The sequence below is a fragment of the Monodelphis domestica genome, chromosome 4, assembly GCF_027887165.1.
Source record: "Monodelphis domestica isolate mMonDom1 chromosome 4, mMonDom1.pri, whole genome shotgun sequence".
NCBI lineage: Eukaryota > Metazoa > Chordata > Mammalia > Didelphimorphia > Didelphidae > Monodelphis > Monodelphis domestica.
Window position 1 is genome coordinate 8,399,124 of NC_077230.1, and position 14,146 is coordinate 8,413,269.

At 33.0% G+C, this 14,146-nt stretch overlaps 1 protein-coding gene across 1 annotated transcript; it reads right to left on the reverse strand.

Annotated features, from left to right (window-relative positions):
• Positions 1-6,026: 6,026 nt before the first annotated feature.
• On the reverse strand, positions 6,027-6,922 carry LOC103100156 (keratin-associated protein 11-1). The gene has a single exon (XM_007493173.3). The coding sequence runs from the start codon at positions 6,859-6,861 to the stop codon at positions 6,436-6,438; it is 426 nt and encodes a 141-aa protein (XP_007493235.2). The 5' UTR covers positions 6,862-6,922; the 3' UTR covers positions 6,027-6,435.
• Between the last annotated feature and the right edge of the window lie 7,224 nt (positions 6,923-14,146).

Sequence of the window (14,146 nt, forward strand, 5' to 3'; positions counted from 1 at the left end):
GGATGGATGGATAGATAGATAGATAGATAGATAGATAGATAGATAGATAAATGATAGGGCAAAATTTTAACTAGTGTGACATAAAATGCAAATTATATATACATATGATACATATTTTATGCATATGCACACATTATGACCTATCATATGATTGATTTTTGAAAAAATAATACACTGAAATCCTGAGAAACACATACAGATATATTTCTAAATATTTTCTGAGAATCATATACCATTACAAAAATTAATATATTAGAATACAACATTTTCATAAATAAATGAAGAGAAATATTAAACATCTATTACTTATAGTAACATAATAAAAATAATAAAGAAAATTTGAGAAAAGGATTCAGACTTAAGAGAAAACTAAATTATGTTAATAAGTCTCAAAATGAGTAAATCAAAGAAAAACGGAAAAAGAAAATATTATCAAAAAAGTAACAAAAATTAGACAAGATAGCAAAATTTTGGGAATGCATGCAAGTAAATTCTTAGAGAAAATTTTTTATCTTTAAAGATGGATACCAACAAGCCATCAAAATTTTTAAAAATGAGAAAGAAGAAATTACCATCAATGGTGGGTAAATAATTTTTTAAAAAAATGTAAAGTAGCATTATGCTTAATTATAGACCAAAAATGAAAATAAATTACATGAATTTCAATAAAAATAGAAAATACTAAATAAGCTCCTCTAAGTGAAGGATGTTGAGGAGATTGCTTCCATGAGAAACATGACATATAAAGCTACTACCTTGGAGAGTCTGCGATACATGTGTAGACACTGTTATAACTGGGTTAATTTGATTAACATGGTGAGGGTTACAACTCTTTCACTTTGTAGCCAGAACTGTTGAATTTGATTATTTCATTTTTTTGTTTATATGAAAAAGCTGATACAATTAGATTGTTTTTACTGTTGGATAGCAAGTATATATTCTTTATAGTCACCCAGAAGTATGCTATTATTACAATATAATAATATGTATTCCCTTTCTTTGGTCTTTTTGGATTATCAACTTAATAATAATGTCTCTGGGTCAAAAGTTAGGTATGTCTCAAAAAGAACCATTGCCTTTCTTTTTGAAATTTTTAGTAGTTTTTTTTAAGTAATTTGTATAGTATTGGTGCTAATTAATCTTCAAATTTTTAAAAGAATTATCCTATACAACTTATGAGGATCATTTCCCCCCTTACCCCACAAAAGATTGTTTACAGTTAATTCTAAATCCTTTTCCAAGAATGGGTTATTTAAGATCTAATTGATCTTCTGTTAATCTGTATATTTTGCATTATAGAAGATATTCCTCCTTTTGTGTTTTCAGTTTTGTTAACAAAGATGCTAACAGAATCCTCTAGGTTCTGCTTATTCTTTTAATTCTTCTGGTTTTGTTGTGCTTTCATCTTGAACATTTGCAATTTTGTTGATTTAATGTTCTGCCTTCATCTTTTTAATTAGATTGTCTAAAGATATTTCCATTTTATTAGTCCTTTCAAAAACTAGCTTTTGGTTTTATTTGTCATTTCTGTGATATTTTTAAAAATTAATCAGTTCCTCCTATAATTTTTGTATCTCCTCTCATGTTTATTTTAGGTTTATTTACTTCTTAGATTTCTAATATTTAATTTAGTTCATTAACACTCTCTATTTTGTTAATATATGTTTGTAGCAGTATGATTTTTCTCCATGGAAACTGAATTAGCTACATATCTGAAATTATGACATGATGTTTCATCATTATTATTTTCTTTCACAGTTATTAATTATTTATCTGATTCATTCTTTCACTTTCATTGTTGTTTCCATTTAGGTTTGTGTCTTACTCCTTTAAAAATTGCTATTTTATTGCACTATGGTCTATAAAAGATGAATTTAATATTTCTATATTTGTAATATTTCTATGGTCAATTTTTGTATGAGTTCTACATGGTGCTTATATATATATATTCTTTAACTGTCCCATTTAGAAGACACTCTAAGTATTTCATATCTATTTATTTTTAGCAATTTATTCAGTGTATATTTTCCCTTTTGTCTTTCTGTTAGACTTATCCATAACTGAGAGAGGGACATTGCAATTTTTTTCTCTATTATGCTATTGCTTATGTGTTCTTCTTATATTTCAGATAATATTTTAAATTTAGATACTAATGCATTTGGAGGTTGTAAGTTCAATGCTGATACCAGTTTCTTTCAAAATAATGTTTCTAATAACATGATCATAACTCCAGTTTTTTTTTTATTCACTTGCCATATAGTGTTTTTTAAAGCCTCTCATTTTTATTTTATGTAGGTCTATACTTTTTAGTGTATTTATAATATGCAACAAATTGTGGGGTTTTATTTTTATGTGATCTGTTGCAAATAATAATGATTACAAACTATTACAAGCAAAACCTCCAAGAAAAAACAAAATATGGGCCCAAATCCAACCAGAATTCCTAAAAGAGACAAAGAAAAAAATTTTAAAGAACTCAAAATAATTTTTTAAAATTAAGTGAAAGTACTAGAGAAAAATGAGAAAAGAAATGAAAGTTAAAGAAGAAATATTTGGAAAAAAATTAAGATGTGGCATAAGAAGTACAAAATTTTACTAGGTAAGAAACAATCTACAATTAGGACATGCAAAATAAAAGCCAATAACTCCATGAGAAAACAAAAATTGTTAAAACAAAATTGAAAAACAAAAAATACTTCATAGCAAAAAAGTACCAACCCAGAAAACAAGTTGAGAATATAATAAAGAAATATTATTTACCTACTTGTGTGGTAGAACTCAGGTATAGAACATATTCCAAGAAAAATTCCAAATGTGTATTTGATTTAGCTATAAGTTTGACTTTATAAACATTTTACTGACATTATAGTGAAGAAAGGAAGATACTACCTGTTAGATCAATAGCAGGAGTACAGTTTGTGACCAAACAAGACATAGATCACAAATTATCTTTTTTTTTTAATTGACATTATTTTATTTGGTCATTTTCGAGCATTATTCATTGGATACAAAGATCATTTTCTCCCCCCTTCCCCCCCACCCCCATCCCATAGCTGAAGCTTGATTCCACTGGGTCACAAATTATCTTTTTAAATGCAGTGTTTACATAAAATTAAAATGCTCTTCCACAAACAAAATCAATGCAACTAGAAGAAAAAGCAAGTAAATGGTTTAAAAAAAAAACCGAAATAACAAATTTGTTGGAACTTTTCCTGATAAAATTTTATTTTTAGGATATATAGAAAATGGTCCAAATTTATAAGAATGAGGCATTCTGCAACTTGCAATTCATTAAAGAATATGAATAGACGTTATTTTAGAGGAAGAAATCCTAGAATTCAATAATCATACAAAAAATTCCTCCTACGTCACTACTAACTAGATAAATGCTAATTAAAATAGCCCTGAATTATACCTTCCTCCTGTCCTAATGATAAAATTGAATAAAAATGACAATGCTAGAGTGGCTGGTGGAAGTAGATATATTAATGAGCTTTTGTTGGAGTTGTGAACTTGTCTTAACATTCTCAAAATCAATTTCAAACTTTGTCCCCAAACTCCTTAATTGTGCACTGAATCATTGATATCACAATTAGATTTATACTACAAAGATATCAAAAAACAGGTAAAAGACAAAAATGTTTTTTAAAGCTCTTTTTGTGGTGGCAAAGAATTGGAAACTAAGGCAGTGCCCATAGATTGGAAAATGGCTGAATAAAGTGGTACACGCATATAATTGAATGTGATTGTGCTAGAAGAAATGATAAAAGGAATGCTTACAGAGAAACATCAGAAAATTTGTGTGATCTGATAACAGAATCAAATATGTAAACCCAGAGAATGATTTATACATCAAGTCATATTTCAAAGATAAATAAACTTCAACTCTAATCACCAAAATGACCAATCAAAATTCCCAAGGACTCAAGATGAAATGTGCTACCCACCTCCTAATAGAGAGGTAACGGACTTGGAGTACATATTATGACTTTTTTTTTTGGACATGAATTTTTCTTTAGTAAATCCATCAGGATTTAGTCTAGAGAATTTTCTAGTTATTTTTGAGGGGAAAAGTACTTTAATGAACTGTTGGTAGATCTACGAATTACCCAGAATAGCTGTTTTGGAAAACAATTTGGAACTATGCCCCATACATTATTAAATTGGGAATTCCTTATGACTTAGTCACACCATTACTAAGTCTATACTCCAAAGACATCAAATACAAAAGAAAAGGGTCCACTTGCAGGAAGAAAAAAAAATGTGTGTGTGTGTGGGGGGGGTATTATATCAGCTTTTTTCATGATGGCAAAGATTTAGAAACTAAACTAGGGAATGGCTGAATACCATATAACATATGAGTATTATAGAACATTATTTTGTTATAGAAAATGATGAAGATTGCTTAAATGAAATTAATTAAATTCAGAGAAACCCTGGAGGCATTTGGATGAATTGATATGTGATATTTTGCTGTGATCTCCTTGCATATGTTTTACTTTAAAATTTTGCATCAATGCTCATTGCTCTTCCTGGTCATCAGCACCATATTTGTGTCATAAAAGGAGTATGGAAGAACTATTTTCCAAAATAGTTCATCTAGTATAAGAATGAGCTCTTCTTTAAATGTTTGGTAGAATTCTCTTGCAAATTCATCAGGTCCTAGGAATTTTTTGTTGTTGTTGTTAAAAATGTTGTTGTTCCAGATTTCATGTCGATCCGTGTTGTCTCCCTCCCTGCCATCTCCTCCCTGATCCCAAGAAAGCAGATAATATGATATAGGTTGTATACCCACATATATAGAATATAAAAATATATGTTTCTATAGTCATCATGTTGTGAAAGAAGATATATTATTTACACAAGAGAAAAATTCATGGAGGAAACAAAGTGAAGAATGTATGCTTCAATTTGCACTCAGATTCCATCAGTTTCTTCTACAGTAGTGAGTAGCCTTTTTGCCAGGAGGTCCTTGGAGTTGTCCTGGATCCTTGTCTTTCTGATAATTAAGTCATTCCCAACTGCTTATTTTATTTTATTGCTATGTACAATGTTCTTCTGGTTCTGCTCACTTCATTTTGCATCACTTCATATAAGTATACAGGGTTTTGTGATCAATTTGTTTGCAGCAGAATCAGGAGAACAATTTATAGAATTATAATTTACATTATAGAATTATAATTATAGAATTTGTAGAAATATAGATCACAATGAAAAGACAAATTTGAGGATCTTAAGAACTTTCATAAATGCAAAGTATATTTGTGATTATACAGGATTAGATATGAAGAATGTCACTCACCTCATCTGATGGACTAAATATACTGAATGAAACACATTGTTTTGAATATGGTCATTGTGGGAAATTTGTTCTTATTGACTGTCATGTTGGATACAATCATTTATTTGTTTGTTTGTTTGTTTTTTTAAACCCTCACCTTCCATCTTGGTCAATACTGTGTATTGGCTCCAAGGCAGAAGAGCGGTAAGGGCTAGGCAACGGGGGTAAGTGACTTGCCCAGGGTCACACAGCTGGGAAGTGTCTGAGGCCAGATTTGAACCCAGGACCTCCCATCTCTAGGCATGGCTCTCAATGCACTGAGCTACCCAGCTGCCCCCTGGGTACAATGATTTTAAAAAATCACAGTCCTTTATGTTAATGAGTGAAGAGCCTTTATACCAAAAAGTATGGTTGAACAGAAAATAATTTTCTTCTTTCTTCTATAGTCTTGGGAGGGTTCCCAATGTGGCCAAGTGATTAGAAAATTAGCGGTCTAATTGCCCTCAGCATGACATTTACTGTATACTTGCTCAGCCAGGCTTGGTGACCTAAAGCCAAGAACTAGAAACATAAAACAGCAAGAATCTCCGCACAATAATCCCATAATTGAACTTGTGACATATTCTCATTATGCCACATAACCAGTGCTGCTCAGAGCCCAAAGTTCACGTGCTTAAATTTTAAGAAAAAACCAACCCTGAAGTATCGAATGAATATGTACAGGCGTGTAATTTACTAGCATCTGGTAATTTATTAGATATACATATAAAGTATATGTATAAACGGATAAAGAACTCTGATGAGACTTTTGCCATGGCAGTTAATGCACTTTTATTCTGAAATACACAGCAAGGCATTGAAGCAAGAGAAATAAAGCAAGCTCGAAATGCCAAAGTCAGCCAAACATATGCTTACAGGGAGAATGTCTGAAAACATTCGAAGATTACAGAGACTGAATGGTTGTGACCTTTAAGATAAGCTTCACTTGGCCAAGAAAATCCTAGGAGGCCAAGGGTATTCTGTGGCTAGCTGGTGGTCAGTTCAAGCAAAGATCGGCAGTAATAATCAGTGGTAGGCTGGGCAGCAGGCTGGCGGATCCTAAAAACACGGCTAGTGGATCAAGGATGATAACGTGCTCATTAGGACCTTCATACTCAGCAAGTTGGGCGACAGCTGGTCATACAAGGCCGTTCATATGTCCTGGTGATGCTGCAGGTTGGCTGGTAGACACTGGAGACCCCACCAAGTGGTTGGCAGCTACTGGAGACAAAGTTGCATGGCCGGAGGATGTTGGTCTGTAAGGGCCTGGAGGCAATGCAAGTTGTTTGTTGGCAGGAGGCTACTTGGCTGGGACCAGAAGTGCAGGTAATACTTGGATAGCAACTTGGCTGGCAGCTAGTGGGCTCACAGCAGGTTTCACGACAATGATCCAGGAGCCAAGAACTCCCTTGGAAAGAACTGGGTAAGTAGATGCCATTCTGACACTCTGTCTCCCTTGCCCCAGCAGAGACACCGGGAACGGTGCATTGATCCCCACGCATCCTAGGTAAGTAGTTTCTGGAGGAGCAGTTGTACGGCATGGTGTCAGAAGAGAGGGTTGGGTTGCTTCCGAAGACTAAGCACCCTGAATGTGGCTGTCACCATTTGTGCCAGGGCTTTTATACTCCCTGGCAAGTGGGTGGAGTATATTCTTCAGCTTCTCTCTCACAGCTCAAAAGAATTGGCCAACCAACACCATATTAGTCTATGGAGTAATTGCTTGTACTAACACTCATAAAGAAAGTTTAAGAGTTTGGTTAGTAACTCTGAGTCCTCTGTATTGAACTTTGTTCCAAGGATTTGAAATTTATAGAGCTTCCAAGTTTGTGCCATTGAGATCCAAATTTCATCTCATAATACTCTTATTCATCCATCTGACTGTACTTGCAAGAGTGCCACGGACCTGTGATTATACTCTCTCCTTTCTGACTGGCAGTAATTATATACATATAAACCATATGATTTTACATCTTAAATGTGCTCTAACTACTCATTATTCTAGAATTAACGAGAGCGGTAGTAGAGATGATATTCTCTTGATATCTACTAGCAAAATCCATAAAGGTAAGTCTCTCTAGATTCTGTCAAGAAAACCATTTGTTAATTGGCTAAAAGGAAGACATTTGGAGGATAACTTAGAGGAAGTAGAATCATATTATGGGTTCACGGTACAAAATAAATTATAAGCAAATGCCATGCAATTGCAATGGTAGCCAAGACTCCTTTTAATAAACTAGACACTATTCTTTACCATAAACTTTTAATCTAATCACTAAAAGTAGAAATAACTCAGGAAAGATATTGAAATGTGATCTGAATAGGCTAAATGGATTTTAAATGATAATTGTAGTTTGTAATTTATTATGGTTCCTTTGTCCAAAGAAACAAATGTTACTGAAAAGTCACTCATTTCCCACCCTTTTATTAGAAAATAAGAAGAATTTTAAACATATGTGAAACATGACATCGTAAGCTCTGCCATTACACTGACATTGCAACATCATTATGCAATATCACAATGCGCCCTTAATAAACTCAGAACCAATATCTGCGTGTGTGGGTGAGTGTACCACCCACTCCCAGCATATTTGATCATTCTAAATGGGTTTAACAGCCTTTGGAAACAATGAGGGGTGGTATGTACACCACCGTTTCTTTGTTCTTCCTCTCACAGCTATTGGTGAACTTGATGTATGTAACTCAGAAAAAAATAAGGTCAAAGAAGAACCCGAGAGCCTAAAATAACAGACCTTTTTAAGGGCTGGAGTAGAAAATCCTTCTATTAGATGGACTTCAAGATTCACTTTTCTTACAATTTAAAATCATTGCAACATGCGTCTTCTCTTCAAAATTCCATCACCCAGTCTTGGGAAATAGAAATGGAAGGATGAACTATCTATCCTTTTCTTCTCAGATCTTCCTACTGAACTGAATCTATCAACCTGGTTGCCTTTCAGGATACAAATTAGCTTTATCTCCTGAGCCGCAATATCAATTTTCCTCTTGTTTTCAAAATATTTTGGGTTTTGGCTACAAATTAAATTTTAAATGATTTGGAACTATCTAGGGATTCTTTGACAGTTACTGTTGCCAAGCATACTTGAGACATTTTAGAATTGATCTTTATTCTTTATGCTTGGAGCACAGGTTTAGGGTCCACTGAATACCAGATGATGTTTTAATAAATCATATAACTTCCAGATACATAAAAGTGGGAAAAACAGTTGCAAATTACATCTACCAAGGGGAAAAGGACAGATAAAAGATAAACTCGAAATATTTATAGCAGGTCAATGGAAAGGAAGGAGGTTTAAATGCCAAAAGAGAAAAGGAGAAAAATTATATCAGATCAAGTTGTAAATTGGTACAATTTTTAATGCTTGTTTTCTGACATTTTGCAATCAATGTCTCTCCCTCTCACCTCTTCCCCCTACTCAATAAGGCAGGTAATACTATATAGGTTGTACATATGTAATCACGAAACACATATTTTCATGTTTATCATGTTCTGAAACAAAACACATAGTGTTTATACTGGAGAAAAATTCATGAAGGAAATAAAGTGAATACCGATATGCTTCAATCTATATTCAGACTCTGTTCTTTCTATGCTAGTGGAAAGCCTTTTTCTTTTATGAATCCCTTGCATGCTTGGACGCTTGTCTTGTCAATAATAATGCCAACTTGATCATCTACTCTGTTTTTGTTACTGTGTTCAAGGTTCTTCTGGTCCTGCTCATTTCACTTTCCACAATTTCGCACAAGTTTTTCTAGATTGTTTTGTGATCATCTCATTTGTGATTTCTCATGGTACAACAGTATTCAATTACAATCATATACCATCACTTATTTTTTCCTTATTCAAAGATTTTATTTGGGGGGAAATTCTTATAGCAAGTATCTCTTATAAAGGATTAATTTCTCAAATATATAAAGTACTAAGTCAAACTGATAAAAATTTAATTCATATCAATTGACAAATGGTCAAAGGATATGAACACACAATTTTCAGATGAATAAATCAAAGCCACTCTATCATCATAACATAAAAATGTTCTAAATAACTCTTGATTAGAAAAGTGCAAATTAAAACAACTCTAAGATGCCACTTCACACCTTTTAGATTGGTTGATATGACAGAAAAAGAAAGCAATGAATGTTGGAGGTGATGAGGGAAAATTGAGACACTAATATACTGTTAATGGAATTGCAATCTGATCCAATCATTCTTGAGAGGAATTTATAATTATGTTCAAAGGACTCTAAAACTATGCATGCTCTGATCAATAAATAACATTACTAGGTCTACATCCCAAAGAGACTTTTTAAAGGGAAAAGGATATATTTGTATAAAAATGATTATTGCAGTTCTTTTTGTGATCGCAAAGAATTGAAAATTGAGAACTTGCCATTAACTGGGGAATGGCTGGACAAGTTGTGGTATATGGTAGTGACAGAATACTATTGTTCCATAAGAAATGACAAGCAGGATGATTTGAGAAAAATACGGTAAGACTTACGTGAACTGATGCAAAGTGAAGTGAGAAGAACTAGAAGAACATTGTACACAGCAACAGCAATATTTTTTTATGAACAACTGTGAGTGAACTAGGTATTCTCAGCAATATAGTGATCCAAGACAATACCAGATACTGATGATGAAAAATGCCATCTGCCCTCTGAAAAAGAATAGATGGAGTCTGAACATAGACTGAAACATATTATGTTTCATTTTCTTTATTCTCCTTTTTAAGATCTCTTTCACAAAATGACTAATATGGAAAAATGTTTTGCATAATTAACACATGTAAAATCTATATCAAATGGCTTACCATTTTAAGGAGAGGGGAGGGCAAGGAGGGAATGACACAGAAAGGATCATAAGAAGGGAGAGAATTTAGAATTCAGACCTTTAAAAATAAATGTTTAAATTGTTTTAGTACAAAATAGTGGTAAAATATGATATTTTAAAATATTGGTATAAAAAGAAACTCATGTCAGGTTTGGGCTTAAAAAGGAAAAGAAGAAAATCAAATTACTGGTATCAAAAAATGAAAAGAATGAATTTACCACCAAATAAAGAGGAAATTAAAGCAATTTTTGGAATTATCTAATTATATAGCAATGAATGTGATAATATAAATGAAATGAAGGAATATTTGCAAGAACATAAACTGCCCAGATTAACAGACAGGGAAACAACCCCATCTTAGATAAAGAAATTGAACAAACTATCAATGAACTCCCCAAGAAAAATCCTCAAGATCAGATGGATCCACAAGTGAATTCTACCAAACATTTAAAGAACAATTAATCACAATGCTTTGTAAATTATTTTGAAAATAAGCAAAGAAGTAATTCTACCAAATTCATTTTATAACAAAAATATAATGCAGATACCTAAACCAGGAAGAGCAAAAAGGAAAGAAAACTAAAGACAAATCAACCTAATGAATATTGATGCAAAAATGTTAAATAAAATACTAGGAAGAAAACAACAGCAATATATCACAGTGATTATTCATTATGACCAGATGGGCTTTATGGCAGGAATTGAAGGCTAGTTCAATATTAGGAAAACAATCATTATAAATTACCATATCAATAACAAAACCAAAAGAAATAATATCTCAATAGATACAGAAAAAGCTTTTGACAAAACACAATACCCATTCCTATTAAAAAAAAACACACTAGAAAGCACAGGAATAAATATAGGCATCCTTAAAATGATAAATATCATCTATCTAAAACCATTAGTAAGTATGTTCTAGAATGGGAACAAGCTTCTAGCTTTTCCAATAAGATCAGGAATGAAGAAGCAAGAAGATGCCCATTATTTCCACTGTTGAGTGATATTCTTATAGAAATGCTAGCTGTAGTAATAAGAGAAGGAAAAAAATTGAAGGAATACATAATGAAGAAACAAAATGATCACTCTTCATGGATGATGTGAAATTATACTTAAAGAGTTAACTAAAAATTAATTGAAATAATCAACAATTTTAGAAAAGTTGCAAGATATTAAATAAACATATCAGTTGTTAGCATTTCTATACATTAACAACAAAGCCCAGCAGCAAAAAAAAAAAATAAATTCAGTTTAAAATAATAGTGGATAATATAAAATACTTGGGAGTATATCTGCCAAAATAAAACCAGGAACTATCTGAACTTAATTACAAAACTTTTTCACACAAATAAAGTCATATCTAAACAACTAGATCCTCTGGATTTGGAAGAAAGCATAGAAAATAATACTTTAATCCTAAATGGTTTAAAAAAGAAATACAAATTGCAGAAGTAGAATTTATGACCTACATAGCAAAAATAATGGCAGAATAGAAAAACTTAAATCTACGATAGCAAGTTTCATCAAAGAAACAAAAAAGAAGACATGATTGGGAATGCCAATACATGGAAGAAGAGGAGCGATAACATTAAAAAAAAGAATGTTCTCCATTCAAGAAAAACATATTGATCTTAAAGACAGGATGCATATTAACATATTAAACAATATGGTCTCCCAGAAAAATAAAAAAAAAACCTGAACACAATAAAACAAGAAAACTGCCCAGAACTTCTAAACAAAGAAGATAAAGTGCCAAGTGAAAGAATTCATAAATCATTTCCATAAAAAATTTTAAAACGAAGGCTGCAAACCCCAAGACACATAGTGGTTAAGATAAACAATTCTACTGAGGAACAATAAATATTCCAAGTGACCAGAAGGAAGATTTTTCAAATATAAAGGAAATCTGAATAACAGAAGACTATTTTGAACTCACCAGAAAACATAAAAGATCTTAGAATAAAGTGTTATAAAGAGCAAGAGAATTCAAGATGAAGTCCAAGATGAACTACCCTACAAATCTGAGTGTAATCATAAGTTTTAAAAATTGATATCCAATACACAAGATATTTAAAATAGTTTGAGAAAGAAAACCAAATTTGAAAAAATTATTTGGTTCTCAAGCACCCCAGATCATAGAAGTACAAGAAGAAAAAAATAAATACAGCAAGCACCAACAGCAAAATAATACCAGAGAAGCCAGTAAGACTTCTTTCTACATGCTCACGAGGAAACAAGGATGAAAGAAGAAGCCAAATAGGAGTGAAGATGGAAAAATAGGTCTGAAAAATTATGGATGATATCCTGCCTACAGGTGGGTTTGTGGGACTAAATAACAACATGGGAAAATGAATAAAAAAGGAAAGAGAGGGAAAAGACTATGTGGGAATATATGATTTACCTTATTCAAGTCAAGGTCTAACAATGAAGAGATAATGACTCCTATAGATTCTTGTGAAGAAAAAAGCCTACTAGAAAAAAATGATGAGGCGAAAGAAGGTGTTGAAGAATACAGGAAAAAGAGGAAAACATTTCATCAGTGGGAGGAGGGTACCAGTATGAATATTCCTGTGAGAGAAGAGAGATATTCTTTAAAAGGAGATCATAAAAGGAATCCTACCACAGGCAATATCATCTCTAACACCTACAGGACTTGGTATTTCTAAAACAAAATAGAAAAAAAAAGGAATTCAGGAGATAACATAATAACAGAAACTGTTTAGATGAGAGAATTCAAAATAGTTAGCTCACAAGTTTTAATTTCATGAGGAAATATAGAGAATAAAGGACTAAATAAAGAATAAAAGTAAAACATGGAAGAGAAATAATGAAGAGGATGAGAGAGAAATATTTTATGGAAAAATATACAGAAAATGAAGATAAAAATGAATGAAGCTTGAAAGAGAGGAGCATGGGGGTCATTGAGGCCCTTTCTCAAGGCTCAGAGGTCCATTGTTTTTGAGTTCTCTGCAAATCTGATGGGGAAAGCAGCTCAAACACAGTGTTAGAATCCAAACTTTCTGAATCATTCATTGTGCCTTGCTTTTTGAATATGGTTCTTCTGTGGCAAGCTGTTGGCAGTGCCATTTTCAGTCAGAAATAAAAAAGAAATTTAAAAGAATTTCCCTCCTTTCAGTTAGAGGGGAAACAAAGTCCACTAATGATCAATGAAGATTCTCTACTAAAGGCTAAATTGGGGAAAGATGAAGACAAGACCAGCTGCCTGTAACATTGAGACATAAAGTCAACCAGTCAGCCTAGCAGCAGGAGGACAAACAAAAGAAAGAGGAAGGACATAACTGGGGAGATAGGAGGGAGAACAACCTGGAACCAGTAGGAAGGAACGTTTTTGTAGAGTTCCGAATGTCTGATGGCCATTGATTGATGTTATGCAGCTGCTGGGCTTCGTCAACAATCTTTTGGGTACTTGTTTCAGCCTGCCCTGTGCTGTTGATCCAAGTGAAGCGTGAGGTCGTTGCCACAGTGCAAACTCTGCCCTCCTCAGGTAATAAATAGTCCAGAGTGAGAGGATTATCAAGTACCACATTAGCAAGAGAATTCAGAGATTTTTCAGACCTTCTAAGGCATCTCCTGTCTACTGGGCCAATAATTGTATGTATGGTGTAAGTGAGCTCAGAGATGGTAGATTCCTGATAGGCAAATCTACCCAAGATGCTATGAGGTCCACTAGTGTGCGTGCTTTGCAAAAACCAATCCAGCAGTCCATTTGTTGGGTGTTGTGTGGTGGCAAAGGATGGAATACCACAAACGTCGAGGGTAGCTTCACAATAGCTATGAAAGTGTATATTGTTTAGATAGGTGAATGCAAGAACTCCTTTTGTGGAGTAGCCAAGGAAAACATGGCCACGAGGCAGACATAGGCTGGTGAGAACTGGAATAAAAGGTCTCAGAGAGAAGGTGATCTGGAAGCAGAGAACGATTGTACTGAATCCAGTTGGAGAGAATGACTTGCA